This window comes from Aquarana catesbeiana, linkage group LG01, assembly GCF_042186555.1.
Source record: "Aquarana catesbeiana isolate 2022-GZ linkage group LG01, ASM4218655v1, whole genome shotgun sequence".
NCBI lineage: Eukaryota > Metazoa > Chordata > Amphibia > Anura > Ranidae > Aquarana > Aquarana catesbeiana.
Window position 1 is genome coordinate 406,512,536 of NC_133324.1, and position 25,148 is coordinate 406,537,683.

Consider the following 25,148-nt stretch of genomic DNA (forward strand, 5'->3'; position numbering starts at 1 on the left):
TGCTGTTAAATAGGGCTGTCCAAACTTTTGAAATGTCTTAAACACAGGGTCAATTTACTGTCCTTCAGACTTTGGGGGGGGGCAGATTTTGGCTAGTGGTTATATCATAGCAACAGTGGGATTAAACAATGCTTCAGGCTTGGTGGTTAGTGGTACTAAAAAAAAATGATAGAGCCTGTGGTCAGTAGGAGGAGGAATAGTGCCCATCATTGGTATCAGTGGGAGGAGTACTGCCCCATCATTGGTATCAGCAGGAGCAATAGTGCCCCATCATTGGTATCAGTGGGAGGTGTACTGCCCCCTCATTGGTATCAGTGGAAGCAATAGTGCTCCATCATTGGTATCAGTGGAAGCAATAGTGCTCCATCATTGGTATCAGTGGACGCAATAGTGCTCCATCATTGGTATCAGTGGAAGCAATAGTGCTCCATCATTGGTATCAGTGGGAGGTGTACCGCCCCATCATTGGTATCAGTGGAAGCAATAGTGCTCCATCATTGGTATCAGTGGAAGCAATAGTGCTCCATCATTGGTATCAGTGGGAGGTGTACTACCCCATCATTGGTATCAGTGGAAGCAATAGTGCTCCATCATTTGTATCAGTGGAAGCAATAGTGCTCCATCATTGGTATCCATGGGAGGAGTACTGCCCCATCATTGGTATCCGTGGGAGGAGTACTGCCCCATCATTGGTATCTGTGGAAGGAGTACTGCCCCATCATTGGTATCAGTGGAAGCAATAGTGCCCCCTTGTTAGTGTCAGTGGTAGGATTAGTGCCTCATATCAATGGGAGTAATAGAGTCCCAAAGGCCGAATAAATGCAAGCAAAGTGCTGTATCTGGCTCACAGGCCGTAGTTTGGAGACCATTGCTGTAAAACATTGGGCTTTTCCAGGGCTCTTTTGTAATACATATCTGAGTAAATATGTATATTTAGCAAATGTTATAGGTCATTTTCATGCCTGATGCTATTTTCTACAGTATATACTGTATACAGTGGGGCAAAAAAGTATTTAGTCAGCCACCAATTGTGCAAGTTCTTCCACTTTAAAAAGATGAGCGAGGCCTGTAATTGTCATCATAGGTATACCTCAACTATGAGAGACAAAATGTGGAAACAAATCCAGACAATCACATTGTATGATTTTTGAAATAATTTATTTGCAAATTATGGTGGAAAATACGTATTTGGTCAATATCAAAAGTTCATCTCAATACTTTGTTATATATCCTTTGTTGGCAATGACAGAGGTCAAATGTTTTCTGTAAGTCTTCACAAGGTTGTCACACACTGTTGCTGGTATGTTGGCCCATTCCTCCATGCAGATCTCCTCTAGAGCAGTGATGTTTTTGGGGCTATCGCTGGGCAACACGGACTTTCAACTCCCTCCAAAGGTTTTCTATGGGGTTTGGATCTGGAGACTGGCTAGGCCACTCCAGGACCTTGAAATGTTTCTTACGAAACCACTCCTTCGTTGCCCAGGCAGTGTGTTTGGGATCATTGTCATGCTGAAAGACCCAGCCACGTTTCATCTTCAATGCCCTTGCTGATGGGAGGAGGTTTGCACTCAAAATCTCACGATACATGGCCCCATTCATTCTTTCATGTACACGGATTAGTCGTCCTGTTCCCTTTGCAGAGAAACAGCCCCACAGCATTATGTTGCCACCTCCGTGCTTCACAGTAGGTATGGTGTTCTTTGGTTGCAACTCAGCATTCTCTCTTTGGTTTCATCTGACCATATGACATTCTCCCAATCCTCTTCTGGATTATCCAAATTCTCTCTAGCAAACCTCAGATGGGCTCAGACATGTACTGGCTTAAGCAGGGGGACACGTCTGGCACTGCAGGATCTGAGTCCCTGGCAGTGTAGTGTATTACTGATGGTAGCCTTTGTTAGGTTGGTCCTAGCTCTCTGCAGGTCATTCACTAGGTCCCCCCGTGTGGTTCTGGGATTTTTGCTCACCGTTCCTGTGATCATTTTGACCCCACGGGGTGAAATCTTGCGTGGAGCCCCAGATCGAGGGAGATTATCAGTGGTCTTGTATGACTTCCATTTTATAATTATTGCTCCCATAGTTGATTTCTTCACACCAAGCTGCTTGCCTATTGCAGATTCAATCTTCCCAGCCTGGTGCTGGTCTACAACTTTGTTTCTGGTGTCCTTCGACAGCTCTTTGGTCTTCATCATAGTGGAGTTTGGAGTGTGACTGTTTGAGGTTGTGGACAGGTGTCTTTTATACTAATAACAAGTTCAAACAGGTGCCATTAATGCAGGTAATGCGTGGAGGACAGAGGAGCCTCTTAAAGAAGAAGATACAGGTCTGTGAGAGCCAGAAATCTTGCTTGTTTGTAGGTGACCAAATACTTATTTTCCACCATAATTTGCAAATAAATGATTTCAAAAATCAGACAAATGTGATTGTCTGGATTTGTTTCCACATTTTGTCTTTTATAGTTGAGGTATACCTATGATGACAATTACAGGCCTCTCTCATCTTTTTAAGTGGGAGAACTTGCACAATTGGTGGCTGACTAAATACTTTTTTGCCCCACTGTATATTCATTTCAAGTTTAAGCACAAAAGCATTTAATGCATCATGAAAATTCTGTAGAAATGATTATAGTAGTACAAACCTTCACAGAAGAAATTCCACAACTTATGTTTTATTAGTAATTATTAGTCAACCAAAATCCTTAGACAGCTGACAGTGCATCATTTTCATATTGAGGAGGGAATATTGATTATTTAGTAAATGTATAAGAGCTAATTTTTTTCTTAAATGACTCCATGAAAATTCTCCAGAAACAGGCACTTTTAAATGATGATGATTGGAATTTGAAGCTCTGGTATTATAATCCATTTTTAAACTCCCTGACTTAAATAGTTAAATAATGTACCATCACCTTGTGTGTTTTTTTTGGGTTAATACCCTGGATAATACTAATTTCTTTTTACTTTTTCTCCAGATATTGATCATTACGACCATTCAATAATTATGAAAATCTTATTTCCATGCTTGGCTTTAACATTTATAGTGTCTGCAGTAATAATTTACTCAAAAAGACAAGTTTGCTTTAAAGGTTTCAGGAAGAAAGGTATGTTATATCTATTAATATGTAATGCATTTATCCTCTCATATCTTTTTTATTTTTGTTTTGGCCAGGCCCTTTGTCAGGGTATTATTGCCAACTGTGTTGCCCACCAAGAAGGTTTCCATGCACTTCCTGTGCTCAGAGATACCACCGTAAAGAAGGTGGAAATCTCCAGATAACTAGAAAGAAATCCTACTGACCCAAAACGTGTACCCTTTGGAAGATATGCTCTCTACTCTTGTTCCAGTGAGAACCTAAAATGTTGCATACATCCCTCACTTTCGCTAATAGGGACCTTGGTCATATAGTGAGGTTAGATCTCCGAAATTGGAACACAGACAGCAATGAAATCCCAAAGGAGTTTCTGACTCAGTGTCCAAAGCGTAATTTTGTTACTTATTTTGCAGGCAATTAGGTGATCCCTTTCTTTCAACCATTACATGTATCTTTTAACATGAAAGAGGACACTAACTGGTTGTTTAGGCCAACAAAAAATATTTTATTATTTGGTGGAGCCAGGCCCAAAAAGTCTTCTAGTGGTAATGACTGTGCCATACTTACGCCTAGGCTCACATCTATGCAGGCTAGGAAACTGTGCATATTTTCACACATCTGGTGACCCACAGGCAAACCACGCTGCTCTTTTGTAGACATGCATTTTTCCAGAGCTTGAAAAAGTGGCATGCAGGAACCATAATAGTGTGAACGTAGGCTAAAAGTCTACGAAACTCACAATGCATTTATTTATTTTCTTTCTGCTACTGGTAACAAAAACAGAGATAACTCTTTATACATGCTTTTTTAATGAAGCAATGTCACCTGACCAAAATCTAGAAAATTCTCAGAGCATGCTTTAAAAACTCTTACTTCAGCATTTCATGCTAGTGTTTAGTTCTTCCCTAATCTGCACACAATTACACTGTTTTTTTACAGCTGTTTATGATATGCAGTAGGATCAAGTTCCCTGATTCTGCTTCATATGCATCTTGTAGGAAATGTTTTGGGTCATTGCACTATTATTGGCAATTTTGCAGAGAAGTGGTACTTCTGTATGGCAGCCTCTACTGTATATACCACAGCAGAAAGAACAGAGACAGGCATGTACAGTATGAAGTGTCATGTTAAAATTTATATTATGCAGGCCATCTGTAGTGCAAGTTCCACTTATACTTTCAAAAAAGTCTGCTCTTCTGTCCGGCTGCAGCTAACTAGTGCTGATTTGCTTTCTTGCTTTTCTTATTTCTTCAAATTTATATTCAAAAGAGAATCTAAGCTAACATTAAATTTAGTTTAGAATAGTTATTTATGAGAAGACACACATCTTCAAACTATAAGCCTATGACACGGCCATGATAAGAGCCACATGTTTTTGTTGGAAGACATGTGATGACCCTCTCAAATTAGAAGAATGCTAAAACACAAATATGTGCAAAATCCCCTAATTATCTATTATGTGAGGGTAGCAGCCAAGGTTTATTCAGCTGCAAGTGCAGGTCAAACCTCATTGTGAGTTCTTCCAAGTACATCCTGTACTTTGAAGGTACCTTGCCAGTATCCAGTGTATCAGAGATCGGAAGGAAATCCCTTGCTGTCCTAAGCTTCCTGAGGATTTATAGAGGACTGATTTCACTGTAGACTTACATATCATAAAATGTTTGCTTTACTCTATTGACATGGTGGTGTAGGTTGTAATAAGTGTTAATGAATAATGCCATTAAAAAGCCGGCATTCCAAGTGTGTGTTTGGGAGTGACTGTATATTAGGAACTGCCTGGTACAGGGGGTCCCCGACTTATGAACATCCAAGTTGCGAACGACTCCTACTTACGAACGGGGCCCGAATTATGTCACTGCCGGGTGAATCTTCCTCTCCTTGCTGGAGTGAGCCGTTCCTCCGTTCCTGGCCTGGCTGCGGGCCACCCTCGTCATCCTGCCTGCCCATCCACAGGCCTGGTACGGTCCGGTGGCCTGCCAGGCCGCTAAACGTGCCCATCGTGGCCGCGGCCTTGTCCGGCCTAGTGCAGCCTAGTGAAGCCTCCAGGTTCCCTGGTCTTTCCTGCGCCACTGCCCCGCGGAGGTGCACCGCGGCCGGCCTGCCTGGACTCGGACTGCTGCTTTCACCACCCATCCATCTCCCTGCTGTGCCATACAGTGTACCTCTCTCTGCCGTCTCCTGTCCCTGCCATGTAAACAGTGAGAGGGGAGAGCTGTGCTCCTCCCCTCTCAGCTGTGACAGGAAATCTAGCACAGTGCTAGGACTCCTGTTTTGGAGGTGACAGGGTCAATAAAGAGAACCTGTCACCTCCAATTGCTATCACACAGGGAATTGTTTTCTCCTGTGTGACAGCAATAAAGTTAAGCAAAAAAAAAATTGATAATAAATAAATACAAAAATAAGAAATACAGTAATAATTTAATAAAATAAAGTAATTAAAAAAAGTAAAGAATAAGAAAAATAATATTATAAATAAGAAAATTATACAAAAATAAAAAAAAGTAAACGACAAGCTACAAATAAATAAAAATAAAAAAAGTGATAAAAAAGTAAAGAAATAAAAGAAACAAAAAATATTTGAACTAACCATGCCTCCCCTGCCATCCGGTTGCCATTCTCTGTTGATTTGGGTTCACTTCCTGTCCCTGAGACTGGATTTGCACTTAAAAAAGGTACTGTTCCGACTTACAAACAAATTCGACTTAAGAACAAACCTACAGTCCCTATCTTGTTCGTAACCCAGCTTCTCTCCCTCTTTAAATTTACAGAGGCACACCTAATAAGAAAGAGGTAGCAGGGCAAGTGATCTGCAGCAATGGGAGTGGCCCCTCACTGTCAGAAATCCGTTTGTGTTCAGTCGGGCAAGAGTGTAATAGCACACACCTATTATGTTGGACCCCTCCCTAATTGCTATCAGAGTACTCCAGTTACAGTGGGAGGCTCTTTGTTCTTGGATTCCTCCAGGTGTTCACCTGTGTAACCAGAGCTACCCTAGACTTCACTGAGAATTATACCCTTTTTTTTGAAGTACTGATTCTTAGCTAGACGCTTTGTTGTTATAATGTCTCATAGAGATTATGCTATGCAGCTACGTGTTTCCCCGATAGAGTTACAGAGATATTGCTGTGAAGAATCAATGTTTGTGCACTTTTCGTAATCTGTTTTGTATTATTCTTCAGTGTATGCATGCTTTATGCCATCTGAAACATGTTTACTTTATTACTTCTAGTTTTGCACCTGCTTATTAAACTACAGGTTACGGACACTCCCTGTCTGATTATTCGGCCAACTACCTATCTATAAACTTAGAGTCTTCAAACAGGATCTGCAATGTCATACAACAGTGATGGTAATGGCGTGACAGAGGCACCCAGTAGTACTACTCCAGAAGGAAGCAAGCTAACTACCACCTATGCAATAATGACCCCCTGACAACAATTGCCCAAGTACAAGTCAGAACTTGGGTCAAGAGATTGCTGGTTCTGATCCAATCATATGGAATTCTACATACTGAGCAGGCAGAACTGGCTATACATTTCTTAGTGGGCAAAGCGAGAAGGTTAATCCTGTACCTCCCAACAGAAGACCAGGAGTTCTTTGTCAAGATAGTTAACCGCTTAGAAGCAGATTATAGCCAAGCTGTAACATTAAGGAACTCTAAGGCCCACTTCATTGGCAGAAAGCGCAGAGCAGAAGAATACATTCTACAATTTGTGCTGGAACTGCAAGACATTGCAGCAGAAATACACAGTAGAAAAAAAAACTTTGTAGGACAGCCAATCTGAGGACAGATGGTTGAAGGAACAATTTGTAGATGGACTGCTGCATGACAAGGTCAGATAAACCTTGCAGGATAAAGATAGAGGCAACCCCAAATTGAACTTCCATTAACTGTTAGAAGTGGTCAAAGCATATCAGGAGCCGAGACATACAGGATCAGAAGCACCCAGGTGGCCCCATGGAAGCTGGCCATTCAAAAACTGACAGAAAGGATGGCTCCATGCTCAACAGAGTTATCTGCATTGCAATGGAGACAGGAATACTACTCCCCTCAAGGTCAAGGAGGAGATGCTGCCATATGTAGAAGGCAAAGGCTGTCTAGGGGCAGCCAAGGTGAGCAAGGTGAACAAGGTCACCATCCCCATGCTGGGGTGGTTGAGTTGCCAGAATGGGTATTCCAGAATGGGTGTTCCAGTGATACTTTATTAAAAAGAAGATGAGCCTGGACATGCCATTGAGGGGCCAGTGAGCCATCAGTGAGATCCCTATAGCACTGGCCAGGATTAACTGCATGAAAGTGGAGCTGTGGGGATAGGACCAGAAGGGAATAGTGATAACATGAGCCTCTGTAAGGTGATGGCTGCAGGTGACATTAAGCAGATTTTCGAAGTTTGGTGAACCATTGCCGATCTTTACTTCTGAAACACTCTGACTCTCTAAAATGCTCTTATTATACCGAATCATGTTACTGACCCATTGTGAATTCACCTAATTAGCTCCAAAATGTTGTTCCAGCTCTTCCTTTTTAGTACCGCTTACGTTGCCAGCTTTTTATTGCCCTTTCCCAACATTTTTGAGATGTGTTGCCGCTTCAAAATTACCTGTTTTTTTTTTCAGTTTAAATATTTGGTAATTTGATATGTTTTCAATTTTTATTGTGATTAAAATATTGGTATTTAAGATTTGCAAATCATTGCATTCCATTTTTATGTAGATTTTATACAGTGTCCCAACTTTATTGGAATTGGGGTTGTACTTTGTAGGATTCCTCTCAGTCATGTATTGGATTTGAATTGCATTGGTGTAACCTTGTATTTGCGAGAGTGACATCAAATCAAATTTCCTTATTTTTTTTCTTAAAATGGAAAATTTTCTCAGTTTAAACATTCAATATGTTTTCTATTTTCGAATGTTAACAAAATATGGGTTTATGAAATTTACAAATCATTGCATTAATGTTGCCTCACGACTCATCAGTGACCTACGAAACAATACTATGAAGGTCCCAGGCCCTTTTTGTGGCAGAGAAATTCCACAAGAATTAAGGACTTTCACCTAGTTCACCTGTGTGCTCTGTTCAGTGTCAAAAGGTGCTGAGACTCGAATCTCAGATGTGGCACACATCTGCCCCACTGAAAATAATGATCATCAAATTTTAGTTGCTCCACGTGTCATAAGACTGCCACTATCATGTTCTAGTCACGGTGGCTAGTTTACCAAGTTTGTGGTGGCAGTACCAACTTGCAACCAGACGGCCACCCAGATTGTATGGAAGGACTTCTGCCTTCCTTATGGCTGTTCGCAAAAGTTAAATTTAGACCAGGGACCCTGTTTTGAAAGTGAGTTCTTAGAAGAATGGTGTTACTTACTAGGCATAAGGAAGTCAGTCGGGCATGGGAGAGGTTCAGTCATATCCTGGTACAAATTCTGATAGGCTTAGCTCGTGTGAAACAAAGGAAATTGGCCCATCACTAAGCCAAATTGGTCTGGAAATACAAGCATACAGTTCCTTATTTAAAAGGCGACTCATGTTACCATATTTTGTTTGACTGTACTCTTGGGCAACTCACAGACTTATGGGCAAGTGTTCAAAGGAGAAATTGCGCTCACGCCAATTTCCTGGTTTCAGGAGTGGAAATGATGCCTGACTTAAGTCCAACAGTTTGCTAAAGACTGGTCATGAGTAAAGAAAAAAAAGTTGGAAGTGTCAGTCTTTGATCTTCAACCTGGTGACAGAGTGCTAGTTTGACATAAAAGCACAGAGGCAAGGAAAATTGCAAACACTATTTGAAGAAATCCATGGAGTTTCCCTACAACAGCCTATTCCAGGAGTACCAAACTGCAATATCCAGCAAAAAAGAGAAACTTAGACACCTACACCATAACCTCCCCAAACCCATTGAGACCCACAGAGAGGTGGGCTTTTCAAAGAATCTGTCGAAATTTATAAGCCACAAATGTCTCTGCCGCCAGAGGTTCAAAAGTGTCTACCTCTTCCTCCTCCAACATTATCTCCAAAACTCCCAGGAAAAGCCATGGATCCAGATGATATTACACAGCTCAATTGTCACTCAGCTCAAGTTTATGAGCCTTCTGTGGAGTCTTATGAACCACCATCAACTGATGTGCCTGAAGACAAAAACATGTTGCCTCTTGTCACATCAGGTAGAAGTGAAACAGAACTCCTGAAGCACTCCAAGAAACCTAACTTCAGGAGATCCCCATGTACACTTTGCACAGGCTGAATCTGAATGCTCTGCAAACTTGCCACGGACAGCATATTCAAGTGGAGTGGAGTAACGTGGCCATTTACTCACCATGCTCAGATGCAGGCACATGCCTTTTTAACTCCATTGTCCACAACTCATTGGGTTCCTCAGCTTCCCTACCTCAGCAGCTCAGACAAGCCACCCCTGATGATGCAGAAGTAGCTGGGCAGGTGATCTGCAGTCAGGTGAGTGTCCCTCCAATATTAGAACTGGCATTCAAGCACCTGGGTAGAAACCTCAAAGCACACAGAAGACCAAGCTAATGTGAAGAGTCCCTCCCCAACTGCTACCAGAGTATTTCAGTTGCAGTATGTCCTTGGGACGTGGATTCCCCCAGCTTTTTCCCTGTGTTACTAGAGCTACCCTGGACTTCACTGGAAGTAGTGATTCTCAGCTAGACTCTCTGTTATATTAATTTATAGAGATTATGCTATGAAGACACATGTTAACCTGATGGAGCCACAGAGACATTGCTGTGAAGAGTTCATGTTTGTGCTGCTTTAATAATCTGTTTTGTATAATTATGCATGCTCTTTGTCATACCTAAACCAGTTTTGCATTATAACTTCTAACTTTGCATCTGTTTAGTAAACTTAATGTTATGGTTACTCACTGTCTAATCATTCAGCCAATCACCTATTCTGTTACAACTGCATATATGTTAATATATATGTAGTACTAACTCACGGTGGAGCTGCTGGTTTAAGCGGGTCTGTTACCTTCACTTTGCTTCCCTCTATTTCACCGGCACCGGGTCTAGGGGTTCTGTTGAGTTTACTGCTGGACGACACACGCACCAACACTGGAGTACGTTTTCAATGCTTTATTAAACAGTCAAACTTTAGGAAGTAGCAGGAAAGAGACGGAAAAGGAAACCTTCAGGAGAAACTCAAATATCTTCTTACAAGATCTTAGCGACAAATGTCCCAGTAGAATTCAGATAATTATGTGGAGTGCGTTCCCCTCATGGGACACACTCTTTGCTCATCTGGATAGGCCTCTATCACCGGTCTAGCAGCCAGTACTCAGCATGAATCTAAAGTCTCTGCCACAGACTTATTTGGGGGGGTAAATCTGCACAATCCTCTGCCACAGGATGTATCAGATCTTCTGTAGTGAACAGTCAGTCACAGTGCCTGAACCTTTAAGCCGAACCAGCGACACTATGCTGTATACGTCCTGCAACCGAGTCACCAGGACCCTCTATTGACCAGCACGCTGCGTGATCTCTCCAAGACGGGTCCTCCCCTGGGATCTCCTCGGCTGTCCAGCTGCGTCACACAGGACCCACAGCTCAGGACCATTCCTCGGCCGCGGTGGTAGGCCCCAGACAAGCCTCTGGACCCACCCCTGTGCCGCAGCATCGTGGGCCTCCCGTTTGGAGGACCACGAGGTAGCTCCTTAACGCATACCTGTCGGCCAGGAGGGCCAGCAGGTGGCTGAAAAAATGAACCTTAGAACATGGCGTCTGTCCCATAAATACCCTCGCCCAGAATGCAACTCGGAGGACCACCTCCACCCAGCTTGTCTCCGAGACAGAGGAGCATCTATACACTTCGACACGTTGCCCTTCCAACACTGACTAATGGTAACAGCGACACCCACCGATCAGCACGGAAGCACACACAACGTCAGCCAAGCTGGAACAGACTCGAACTTTTAACCTTCCTAACACACGATTTACTAAATTTACCTAATCTGCGGTAAATTGTAAATCTACCAGCGCTACATATAATATTAATTTTTTTCTTAAATCCATTATTAATATTGCCATTGTTACCTGAAAACCATGGCTTAAAGTTTCTTACTTTAAATAATAAGTTACTTCTGATATGTGCTGTTGTATCGTGTACATGTGTTAAAAAGTATCCTGTTCTCTTTGAATTGCTTCCTTTGTGTAAAATACTTGGTGATCCTATCAGTCCCTCTGCTTTCCTATTTCAAACTGACCATGCTAGCCATGATAGCACATCAATCCCAGTGTGGTCAGTTTTCTGGCTGTGTTGGGGGAACAGCCTGCCTGTACTGCCATTTTTGGGTCCCTTACACAGCTTTAGGTCTGCCGCCCCCCCAGCCTGACCACCAACATTCCCCAGGGCTTACCCGCGGGCCATCCTACCGAATCCGCACACCGGCCACCCCACCTGTACGCACTCAGACCCCCTAAATCCTGTATATATGCCAGCTTTCCTCACACCTGTATATATGTCAGCACCCCCCACACACCTGTATATATGCCACCCCCCCACACAAACATCTGTATATATGCCAGCCCCCCACACACACACCTGTATATATGTCAGCCCCCCCACACACATGTAAATATATGTCAGCCCCCCACACACCTGTATATATGTCAGCCCCCCACACCTGTATATATGTCAGCCCCCCACACCTGTATATATGTCAGCCCCCCACACATCTGTATATATGCAAACGCAGCCACTGTGCCATCAATTTCGCCACTGTGCTCATCAAATGCTGCCACTGTGCCCATCAAATGCTGCCACTGTGCTATCAATTGCTGCTACTGTGCCCATCAAATGCTGGCACTGTGCCCGTCAAATGCTGCCACTGTGCCCATGAAATACCGCCACTGTGCCCATCAAATGCAGCCACTGTGCCCATCAAATGCTGCCACTGTGCCCATTTAATAGTTAACACCGTGACCCCCCTGCCCGCTCGCTGTCTGCACGGCACTTACCCTATCGCGGTGGGGCGGGTGACCGCGGTGAGCTGTGTCCTCCATGCGTCTCCTCTCCTCCTCCTGATAGGCGTCCAATCACGGCGCCTGTCATTTTAGCCAATCAGGTGATGGGTAACACACCTGCGCTTCCTGATTGGCGGAGAGGCGGTTCAGTGTTAAAACAGCGAATATTCATTCGCTGTTCTAACACACCTGGGTGAACTGCGAGTGCAATGCTCTGCGCTCGCAGGTCACCTTTTTTGAGGCCTGTAATTCAGGTGCCCCTGCCTGTATATATGCCAGCCCAGCCCCTACACACACCTGTATATATATATGTCAGCCCCACACATACACAAATCTGTAAACACACAAGACTCTACCCCCCCCATACTCAAACAGCCCCCCCCTTTCCTTCGCAGCCCCTACTTGTAAAGAATTTCTTCCTACCTGGTCCCAGCTCGTTTTCACAAAGCTGACATGTTACTGACACAGAAAAGCCCAGCACACGAGGGGTGCACATGCACATAGTAGCCAGAGGTGGCAGTAAAGAGCTTGATGACTGAGCTCAATGCCACAGAGAGCACACGCTGTGAGATCGTTTCTGTAATGCACAGCATGGCTCCCCTTCAACCATCCTGCCTTCTTCTGGCCTGGGCCGGCCCCTCGGGCCCCAGGGCCCCTTACAATTGTAACGGCTGTACCCCCCTGATGGCGGCCCTGCAGCCATTCACAGAGAAGATCAGTGTATGGCTCTTCAAGCTCCTTTTACAGCTGAGAACCAATTAGGTGATCACTTAAAAAAAAAAAAAAGAAAACAAGGTATTTATAAATGTTTATACACAAATGCTTTGCTTTTCATTTCTTTTTTAAACTGAATGGGTTGTTTTACAAGGCAAGGATTCACAAATAGTTTAATAAAAATGATTCCTTAAACCCATCTTTCACCCAATGCAACTGTTTGTCTTTATAAGAGTCAAGCTTTTTTTTTTCTATAAGTAATACAAACGCTTTAGTAAACCTTCCTTGCTCTAATGACTCCCAGATCAGATTAACCTCTAGTGACTGTTATGTTATAGCTGTTGATGTGGCTTCCTTTAGCACGCATACATGAGCCAATCAGCATATGATATCAGCTGACTATTACTCAAACTATCTTGCTTCCTTGTTTATAGCACCATTAAGGTTTTGAGAAAAGCTTTTTAGGTCACATCTCAATGATCAAAAACACAGCCAAGCGTATAAAGTGAAAGAGTACATCTTATCTGAGATCAGTTACTTGCTTTTTCTCCCCCTCTCTGTATAGCGTGAGACTGTAACCAATATATTCAATGCCAACATAGCATAACGATATATACTAAGTCTATCTTTTTTTTTTTTAATTATTTCTATTTAGGTAATTGATTCTCTCATTAAGAGGGCAAAAAGGTCATCATAGAATGCTATATGCATGTTTTTTTTTAAGGATCATGGACATAGCTTGTTTTAAAAATACTAGTTGTACAGATAGATGTCTCTGTCTTAGAGCCTAACTGATGACATTTTTAGTTTTTTGATAATGTGGTGGAGGTTTGAAATCTGTCAGTTTTTTTTTTCTGTTTGTGATCACATTGTGCCTTCAGTACAAGAAATACAGTGTGGTTGTCACCACGACAGATAGGCATGGATGGCTATTACCACATTGTCAGAAGTTCTAACCTTTTTCTACTCTACCATATATCTGTTTTTCTCTAGTCCCTTGTCACCTTTAGATATAAAAAAAAAACTTAAAGGTTCTAACCCTTCCTTGACCTATCAAATATGATGTTTTGCTTTAAAGTAGAACTTCAGCCAAAGCTGTGTGTACCTTATTTTATGATTTGGGGGATACAATTGTAGTGCATCCCCCGTAGGAGCCGCTGGTGAAAAGGGATCCCCCACCCTGCACAGCCAGGCACACATCGTTTTTCACAGGCTCGCTTGAGACAGGAAACAGTCCAGCAACTTTGTTTTTGTTTTTTTATTTAGGGGTTATCAAACTTGGATGGGGCTAGGGGTATATTGGGATGCCCACTTGACTAGAACAAAGTCTCTTCAGGGACACTTCAACTATATACATCCCTCTTTCTCCAGCACATCACTTGCTTGCAGAAAAAAAATCACAGATTCAGCTGGCACACTGTTAGTTAATCTGACAAAGGCAACAGTCAAAGCAAAGGCCCTTTACAGGCAGAGACCACGGGCTTCTTTGGTGTGTAGAAAAAGTCCCAGTGTCCAGCACTCCTGTAGCTACTGATCCCAGCACCATCTCTTCAGGCACTGCCAGCCCACCTGGCTGCAGCTGCTCCTTTCACTAGCCCTCCTGGCCACTTCTCACAGATCTCCTGAATGTGCTCGCTGGCTCCTGCTGTCCTCCCTCTTGCTCTCGTGCCTCTTGACAGGACTCCTGCTTGTGTTTTCAGAGGATCCCTCCAGCATCCGAGCTCCAGGCCCTAGGTCACCCCCCTAGACAACCTCAAGCACTCCTCAAGGGTCACAGATAGCCTCCTCAGCACTCCATTTCCAGCTTCCACTGACTCCACTCTGTTCCTGCTGGCCTGACTCGGAATATTTAAGAGGTGCACTCCTCCTGCCAGCCAGTTTGGTGTGGGATTGGTTGAGGCCCTCATCAAAGCTCCAGGCAGCTCCTCCTAACCCCCCTCCCATGCTTCTGGAAGCTTCTCCAAGGTTCCACAAGTAGGGAGGGGTACCAGAGGTGCTGCCTGTTGAGTCATCCAGCCTCCCTGGATCACTCACCCTGACCCAGACTTAAAACACAGGCTTGGCTGCCAGCCAAGCCAAAACAATTTACCTACACTACAGCAAAAACCTATGTACAACCTAGAACTCTACACTAGAGGGTGCTACACAATCATTGTTCCCTTGGGGAGATCTTCTCCCACTACCTTTTTCAGATAAATAAGGTAAAGCGACAGCAAAGTGAAAGGCAATTACTTTTCCTTTTTTGATAATTGTTATCAGGACACGATTTCTCCCTGTTTTCCATACTCTGACAACTGATGACAACAGGGTTTCCCCCTACTTGATTGTCCTGGCTAGACAGGAAGTGAGGATAAATCTTTCCAAATTGGACAAAGACAACAATAAAATCCAGAGATTTTAACTCTTCCCCAAGTTTTGCAAACAAAAAAAATAGTCCCAAATAAATCAAATATTTCTGCATCTATTTGGACTATATATCTTTGTTCAAATACGTTAGTGTACTTTTCACTATATAGGTCCTCACAGATTTCAGATGCCAATTACAAGACCTTAATAAGAAACAAATAATTTTTTAGGCTTGGTAATTTTTTAGGCATGTGGCTGCAGGTGTAGGAATCACAGCGATTCCCACAGTGGAGTTTTATGACCATATATATGTAAAAACCCAAAACTGCAGGCCATTTTTTTTTTTTTTTTTTTTTTTACTGGACACAGCACTCTGAGCTGGCATTTAAGAAAACTTTAATGTGTCAACTATATTGTGTAATTTTCACTTTGAATCATGCTGGTTTTCAGTTATTTCCAGATATTCTGCATTTAATCCTCATCTAAATTACAACACAGACCACAGAAAATATGTGCTTGTGATCCAGCTAGTCCTAAGCAGATAAATCTCTGTGCTTTGCTGTCATTGTTCGGCTGCCTTATAAATAAATGTGAAAGGAAATCCAGTGATATGTCACAATCACAGGGAGGTCATCTTGTTTCTAGGTTGTCTGCCCAAGGTCTAAACTGAGAATGTTTCTGAAACGGTTTTACTTTCACTTCTATGAAAAGCTTACCGTTCTAGTAAGTCATAAGACAGCTGCCCCAAGAATGAATGCCTGTAAATGTTTTAGTTGAATTTTCAATTAGCAATCGTAAGAGTCATGACTCAAATATTATACAGGAAGATGTGCTTTATTTCCTGCACGTGCACTTCAATTTTTTTTTATTGATATATTGGGGCAGACTACAATCTTGCCAAGCCAACAACTATGAAATGACTAAAGGGGAATTGGCTGTGTTACAAGGAACAAAATGACAAATAAAAAACCCTTATGTGACAGTAAGCTTCTGCACTGGGAATATTTCCTATTTGTAATAAACACCCAAGATACAAAGTGACATTAAAAGCTGGATACACACTACAGTATCTCACAAAATTGAGTACACCTCTCACATTTTATTATTAAGTATTTTATTATATCTTTTCATGTGACAATACTGAAGAAATGACACTTTGCTACAATGTAAAGTAGTGAGTGTACAGCTTGTATAACAGTGTAAATTTGCTGTCCCCTCAAAATAACTCAACACACAGCCATTAATGTCTAAACTGCTGGCAACAAAAGTGAGTACACCTCTTAGTAAAAATGTCCAAATTGGGCCCAAAGTATCAATATTTTGTGTGGCCACCATTATTTTCCCGCACTGCCTTAACCCTCTTGGGCATCAAGTTCACCAGAGCTTCACAGGTTGCCACTGGAGTCCTATTCCACTCCTCCATGACGACATCACGGAGCTGGTGGATGTTAGAGACCTTGCGCTCTTCCACCTTCCATTTGAGTATGCCCCACAGATGCTCAATAGGGTTTAGGTCTGGAGACATGCTTGGCCAGTCCATCACCTTTACCCTCAGCTTCTTTAGCAAGGCAGTGGTCGTCTTGGAGGTGTGTTTGGGGTCGTTATGTTGGAAAAGTGCCCTGCGGCCCAGTCTCTGAAGGGAGGGGATCATGCTCTGCATCAGTATGTCACAGTACATGTTGGTATTCATGTGAAATTCCTCAGTGTTGTCACATGAAAAGATATAATAAAATATTTACAAAAATGTGAGGGGTGTACTCACTTTTGTGAGATACTGTATAAGAAAATTAGAAAAAAAATTCCATACAAGGAACAATAGGTCAATTACTTAAACGTTAGTACAGTATAGTGCTTTCGGCAGCCAATTCCGACTGTTTGGAGGGAAAAAAAGGAAGGTTCAAGCTCTAAAATTGTTATCATACACAAACACAATGTCAGATTTTTGCTCAATGTGTACAGTAATCATACGAAAATAATCGAATAGAGAAAAGCATGTATGATCACAAGCAAAAAAGGACCCTGAAGAAGGTGGCAACAAACATAGAAATCATGCACAAGGAAGAACATTTGCTTTTGTCATTGGAGAACTTTCAAACAAGTTAATACCATTGTTGGCTACGTCATGATGCACACCTTCGCGAAAAAAACGGCCGACTGTTCATCCAATTTTGTCACAGTGTATACTAGGGATCCACCGAAGCCGGTTTTTAAGACCGAGTACCGATACTTTTTCTCAAGTACTGACCGATACCAATTACCAATACCTATTTTTAGTATCATGTGACACATTAATAAATGAGCTAATATATCAATCTAATACTAAATAAATGTTATTTGGTTCTGTTTATTTTTCGATAAAATTATTATTATATTATATATTGCGTTAAAACCACATTCGATTGGTGTGACATGTGAACTAAACCGGCTTTCTATGGAGGCGGTTCATGTATGTGCGGGCCAACCGCAGTGGGATTTTAAAGAGTTAGGTATAATTTTCAGTCGGGTACAGGTGCGATTTCGAATGTCATATACTTTAAAAAATTTCACACTTGAACCACACCTGAACTGCTGAACAAAATCGCACCAGACTCCTTTTACAAATCGCACTGAAACCCACCCCGAACATATGTGAACCCGGACTTGAAAGTATCAGTTTTAGTATTAGTATTATTATTAATATTTTAATTATTATTATACAGGATTTATATAGCGCCAACAGTTCATGCAGTGCTTTACAATGTAGAGGGGGGACAGCACATTTACAATACAGTTCAATACAGAAGGAATAGGAGGGCTCTGCTCATGGAGCTTACAATCTAAAGAGACCTGAGCACTTGCATCAGTACAAGTTATAGAGTCTCTCTTTAACTTACCTTAGTATCAGCCCCAATACCGGTATCGGTGCAATGCTATTGTGTACCCCACTAAACTCTGGTTTGAGAAAATAAAATTCTATGTGTTCTTGTCATAAAAGCCCCTTCTATTGCTCTCAGCCTCCTCCAAATCTCCATAGTCTCACAGCATGCAAGAACATTGCCACCCTCTCTTGCTCGCTTCTGAGATAGACCAAGGACTACGGACTATGGGATTTGTAGTGTGCAGAGGAGCAGTGCACATGACCATAACTAACAAACACTGCTTGTTCCAAACAAATGGAAGTGTGTGTGTGTGTGTGTGTGTGTGTGTGTGTGTGGGGGGTGGTAAGGAGAAGTTTGGGAGCTCACAGAGGATGTTACCAAGAGGCAGAAAAACATAGTAAAGCCTGGTACACACTATGAGTTTTTATTTTCGTTCAACCCAGCAGGTTGAACAAAAAAAAGAACTGTCAGCTCCAGTTGGAGCCACTGTACTAACTATGCAAAGTTAGTATAGCGATCTCCCCTGCTGAGCTATTTTCCAGCATGCACGTCTGACAGAAGCCAGCCAAACAGCCGGCTTCTGTCGGACAGGGTGGCATACACATGGGCCAAATTTCGGGCGTTTTTATTAGAACTGGTCGATATCTCCCGACATTCGGCCCGTGTGTATGGGGCTAAAGAAACAATTTCATGAAAAATTGATTGCTGGCCATCAAGTAGTGGAAGCGTATTGAATATCTTTGAAGAGTTATGCCGCGTACACACGACCGGAATTCTCGTTGGAAAAAGATATGATGGCTTTTCCGACGGGATTCCGCTCAAGCTTGCCTTGCATACACACGGTCACATAAAAGTTCTCTGAACTTCCGACCGTCAAGAACGCGGTCATGTACAACACTACGACGAGCCGAGAAAATGAAGTGCAATGCTTCCAAGCATGCGTCGAATTGTTTCCGAGCACGCGTAGGAATTTTGTGCGTCGGAATTGCTACAGACGATCGCATTTTCGGATAGGAACTTTTCCCAAACGAAAAATTGAGAACACGCTCTCAATCTTTTGCTTGCTGGAATTCGGCCAGCAAAAGTTCGATGGAGCATACACACGGTCGCATTTTCCAATGAAAAGCTCTCATCGGTCTTTTGCTGGCCAAATTTCTGATTGTGTGTACGTGGCATAAGGATACTTTTTTAGTGTCACTTTAAATAAGTAGCGAGGAGTGGATGTATTTTAATAAATCACATGTTCGTAAATTTTTAAAATGTTGAAATCAAAAGTTTTCCTAAAAACAAAAGAGTTCATGCTACTTTTTGATTTGCACTGTCTTTATGAGCGCCACTGGCTAAAAAAATCTTTAGAATTCAAAAAGGTATGGTGCATCCTACCTAACCCCCACCCCTAACCCAAACGGTGGTTTCTTCCTCCCACCTTTATATTACTACAAGTCACAGTTGTTACACTGGGAAAGAAGGAACTACAGTGGGAAGCAGACCAGGAATCTGACACATCTGTGTGCCTGATGCTGAAGATGTTTAAGCAAGTGGAGCTCATTAAGACAGCAGAGATCAGGGGCGCGGGAGGCATATGTTTTGTTTCGAGGGATGCTTTTGATCTTAATATTTAAAAATTGTAACTTTAAAGAGACACTGTCATCAATTAACACTTTCAGGCCACTCACCTACATAAAATGTTTAACATTGACACTTACTCCAAGCTGAGAGGTCATCAGGGTGTCTAGTTGATGCCTCAGCACCTGGATCTGTGTGTGAAAGAGTGCCTACACATTATCATTGAGTAGTAGTAAGTTGTCATGTTTGGCACCTGCAGAGGAAACTACGGTTGGGCACCACTGTCACTCACAGAACAATGGAGGCTTTACAGGCAGCAGCCAGACACTTTGGTAATATTATAGCCAGGAGTGGGGAGGGAGGGAGTAGTGAGGATTGTCTGGCACAGAAAGCCTCCGCCACTCTTGTAAATGTTGGAGGTTGAAGAAAAAAACAGCACTGTTACTGACAAAAAGGTATCACAAATTGCAATAATAATGGCTGATATATAGTAAGTGCTAATTTCAAGCATGTTTATGAATGTGAGCAGCCTGAAAAGTGTTACCCGATGACAATGTCTCTTTAAAGTAATTGTGCCCATTCATGGTAAAGTAAGAAAATCATCTATTAGGCTGCCACCTCCATTGTGGCCGTCCTCTCCATGGGGGAGCATGTTACTTTCTGTCCTTCTGTGATGAGATGCTCAATGTCAGGCCTGAGCACTGTTACTTGGGGCAGGAGGATAGTCCCTTATTTTGTAAGATCTGTAACACGGCTCACATCAATTTTTCTACTCTGGGCTTTGGCAAAAATAATGGAGCAGTGAGGAAAGTATGTATCAGTAGGAGAGAAGGAGTGCTATCAACCTGTTCATGTGCCCTCTCAAATGGTAGTTCATGGTTTATATGGTTCGATAAACACAGTCTATTTTGTGAAATACACAATATTATCTGCATATTGAGTAACGATTACAAATGATTTTATTTTTAAATAATAAAGTAATTAAAAAAAAGTATAAAACATGAATAATAAATAGCTGACATAGAAAAAAACTGACCCATAATTATTACATTTTCTTTTTACTAGACAACTTTATAGCTCAAAACATTTTATTTGCAGCTAATTGTTTTAATTTTTGGTTTGCTATAACTACTTTTTGAGTTCAGAAAACACTACAAAGAGTGTATAAAACTTACCAGCAAAAATGTTAACAAAACTTTTCTCTTTTTAGATGATCAACCTTATCCCTTATAGAACGTCCAAATACTCAATATATATACGGACAGCTGAATGCTAGGATGAGTATATGTTTACCTTTGTTTTAATAGAACCTATTCAAGATATACTTACTGTATGCACATACTTTTCAATACTAGGAAAATATATATTATGCTGTTTCTACTGCACTTTAACATATTTAGGATTTAGTTTATTATAATTGAAAATATAATTTCCTAGCCAGTAATCTCTTTAGTTTTGCTGAAGAGTATCACGGTGAAACATAGCAGAGCATTTTTAACTTTAACGTGTAACTCCACTTTTGTTGAGAAAAAAACATTCCCATCTGGTTGATCTATGTACATTGCAGGGATTTTTACCAAACTTTATTGTACATTCCTACCTTTTGTTATTCTGAAGAATTCACTGTTCCTCTGTGCCCTATGTGCTAAGTCTAATGGGAGTGGTTTCATAATGATCAACCAGCTGCTGCAGCTGTAGGGCTCTAATAAGGAAAACTGCTGGGTCTGCATCTCTTTAGGCTGGGTTCACACTAGTGCGATGCCAGACATTGCACGTGATTCATACCACATTGCTGTGCACATCACATGCAATGTCTGTGTGATGCAAATCCAACCATACAGTTTGTATGGTTGAAATCACACTCACACCAAAATGATGTAGGACCCTTTTTTTGGTTCACACTGGAATCGGATGGTATGGGTGTTCACACCCATGCCATCCAATTCCTGTCTGATTTCACAGTTCGCACTGCGATCTGCAAACTGATTTGGGGATGTCATTAACTTTACATTGACACCCGCAGCAGTTTCGCAGAGAGCAGTGTGAACTGCCTGTGAGTGAAATGCAATGCGGGAAACCGCACGGGAATCACGTTGATTTCTGCATCACACCAGTGTGAACACAGCCTTAGGTGTGATTTGCTATTGGAGGTATCTTACTAAAAATGAAATTTTTGTTGCAGGGGATGCCTGAGATCTGATTTGTATCTTAGTGTAGACTTTCTGGAAAAATCAGTGAGCCAATCACACAAGCAGGAAATTATGTTTCTGGGGGGCGTTCTGTACACATTCTGTCAATATGACTTGTGTCGAAATTGTATATGATATATTATTATTTTTTTATTTGCTATTTTTTTTCCCCATGAAAGTGGAGTTACCCTTTAAATCCAGAATGCACTATATATATGTATTTATATATATTTAAAGATAATTAAAGAATTCCACTACTATTCTCCCCCTTCCGGTGTATGCCAGGCATTCTCTGGATGCATAAAGATACTTTGTCACTTCGTTCCGAATGTAGCTTTCAAGCATATCCTGCTACCCACTTATATCAACCTTCATAATCCTCCCTGCTGCTTTTGCTTTTTCTGAGCCATTGCAAAATGCTTATCACTTCCAAGTGAATGTGAGCATGTGACTTCTTTCCAAGATGCAGTGCCCAGGCCTATGAGCCAAAAGCCAGGCCCAAACACTCATAAGGGTAATGTCTTCCTCAACCCTGTACAGGCTTCAACTCCATCTGATATAGAACGGGTTGGGACAGCAAAGCAATGGAGTGGGAAGAGGCTTGGGAACAGTATATATAAGTGGACCAGAATTGCCCCTCCACAATGCATTGCTACAAGCTTGAGCAGCAAATCACCAGGCTTGAGTGTCGCATGAGAGGCATAAATAGCAGTGCCCAGGCACCAGCTATTAGAGTGGTGTTTGCATGTGTCTTTGTGGAGAATGCAGCAGGGATTGTAGGGCAGACTGGAGCAGGAAAGTCAAGTTATGGCACCAGAGGGAGTCTAATATACACACTGAGGTTTATTTAATAAAGGCTGATTACTAACAAAGCAAATTTTCACTTTGCGTAGTGAATGGGGTGAAGTCGTGCTGACTTTATCCAATCAGAAAACCACTGTTTTTTTTTAATTTTTCTTGCATATGATTGGATATTCTTTAAAAAGTACATTTTCATATATCTTCACCGATTCACTAAGCTAAGTAAAAATTCACTTTTTATAGTTTTTTAGTAAATCAGCTCCTATGGGTTTTTTTAACACAAGTTTATAATAAGCCAAATAGTAATTGTATTATATTTATTAAACTGCTAAGTAACACCCCCCCCCCGTTGCACAAATATAGAATGTTTTCATGTATACTTTCAATTTGAGATGTAGCTATGGAAAAAAGTTAAACCCACAATATTGCACAGGATGATAGATTGTATGATTGTATAAATACAATTAAGGGTGATAAACTTAAAATGTAGAACAAATATAGAATGTTTTCATATATACTTTCAATTTGAGATATAGCTACAGAAAAAAGTTAAACCTACAATATTGCACAGGATGATAGATTGTAAAATTGTATAAATACAATTAAGGGTGATAAACTTAAAATGTAGACTGTAATAGCCATAACCGTTATGTTATCTTATGTACATATGGTTTCTTGGGTGGTGTAGTGTTAGGCAGACTTCCTGCTCAACACAAAATTCAGATGAAGATTAAAAAAATGATAATACATTCATATGCTACTATATCTGAGATAAACATAAAAGTATACTTTCAGCAACGGAATAAATTGAACCACCTTCATAGGTTTTTTTATATAGCTGGCTATGTGTAATTGTCCATGTTTCTAGACAAAAGTATATATATTAACATAGACTGGCTGTATTTTGCCAGTCTATTTTTTTTAGCAGTATTAGGCATCAATAGGGAAAGGTATTGTTTAGTTTAGACTAGAAACATGTATGGCTCTGTAAATCAACATTCAACCTCTACCTATAACGTACCACCTGCAACCATAACCACAGAACTCTTTTGCGTCCACTTGCACCCACTATATTCCTGCAGAACTTACCTGAAACCATACCTTTGTTGCTACCATGTTCTGGAAGACTGCCATGTTACAAGAAAGAGCTGCTGCATCACGAGAGACTGTCATGGTTAAAAGAAGAAGTATGTTACAAGAAACTGCCCCGTTAGAGACTGCTACCATGTTGATGGAGATTTTAACAGAATGCTTGCATGTTACAAGAGACTGAGAAACCGATGGTATTAACTCCTGAAAGTTCTGCACACTAAATACAAACCAAGATCTCAATGCATGAGTTACCACTGTACAGCAAACCAATCTACAATTAAATTAGTTGAACTTGTCTGCCCGATAACTGCCTAGTGCTTAGCGCTTCTTGTGACCCATTCGTAAATGACTTGCTGTCTGGAATCTACTTCAGTTTTCCACATATATGCTGTTATGTAGATAAGCCTATAATAAGGTTAGGCCCTTCCTAACCTAATTTAGACTGCAATTCCTTGATGTAATTTTGGCACTGGTTAATACAATCTTGTATGATATGAACATGTGCCATTGCATTACTAACCCAAAATAAACATTGTTCAGGGATCAATCCATGTATGCATGACTCAAAGAACAAGAATGATAGCAGGGAGCTACAACTAGCAAGTAAAAATATGCTGGTGTTTTATAGGCATTCATATTAATGTAAACCTCTATTATGATGGTTTATTAGCAAAAGACTTTTCCATTTGTTAAAATCATCTGGGCCACACAGACTAGTTCGTCACTGCACATCTCCATGACAATAACATTGATCAATCTTCAATTCTTGTTGCTACCGTCAAAAATCAATCAATGCAAAATAATAACATTGTGTCAGCTATGGGATAAAACTCTGTAGGTTCTAATATTAGATGAAATATTGTTAGACACAGCTAAATATAGATATATCTGCTCATTTATCAGTATTTACTGTTATAAATAATGATCAATAAAATATGACTGAATTTTAAGTGACTGTAAACTAAGTGTTAAAGTATAACTAAAATATAACTACAATTTCAGTAAAAAAAAGTATACATTTGTACTTGTCTCTTTAGCCTCCAAAGAAATGCCAGGATGTTGTGTAACCTTTACCTAAAACCCAGCTCTGAGCTTCATGGCTGTTTCACATAGGTGACCCTCTAAAAAGTGATCTGTGGTGGATCATTTAAAAAAAAAAATTAAAGCAGTGGCTGGCAGGCAGGATTGACTCCTGAACATCTGCTTTTTTTGGGGGGTTGGGGGGGGTTCATCCCAATGGGCAATTTTGTATCAAAATACTGCACCGCAACCACAAGCCATTACCTGTAGTAGGTGTCACCTGTCAAACTCTGCAAGCCAAGTTTAAATTGATACACTGTTATGCCGTGTACAAACGGGCGGACTTTTCGACCGGACTGGTCCGACGGACCGAATACGGCGGACAATCTGACCGTGTGTGGGCTTCATAGGACCTTCAGCGGACTGTTTCTGTCGAAAATCTGGTGAACTTTAGCATAGGCGTGCGCACAGGGTGTGCCAGGTGTGCCCAGG

The 25,148-nt window shown here is 41.4% G+C and overlaps 1 protein-coding gene across 9 annotated transcripts in view; it reads left to right on the plus strand.

Moving 5' to 3' along the window:
• LOC141147898 (programmed cell death 1 ligand 1-like) overlaps positions 1 to 24,650 on the plus strand; it is an 82,863-nt gene extending 58,213 nt beyond the window's left edge. For 8 of the 9 annotated variants that reach the window (XM_073635068.1, XM_073635062.1, XM_073635093.1 and 5 more), the window contains 2 exons: positions 2,972 to 3,100; positions 6,321 to 9,968. In XM_073635068.1, the coding sequence (XP_073491169.1) occupies positions 2,972 to 3,100; positions 6,321 to 6,394 (203 nt within the window). In that variant the 3' untranslated portion in view covers positions 6,395 to 9,968. Of the gene's footprint in view, positions 1 to 2,971; positions 3,101 to 6,320; positions 9,969 to 20,764 lie in introns of those variants that run through there. The other variant, XM_073635112.1, reaches the window with a different exon arrangement.
• The last annotated feature ends 498 nt before the right edge of the window (positions 24,651 to 25,148 follow it).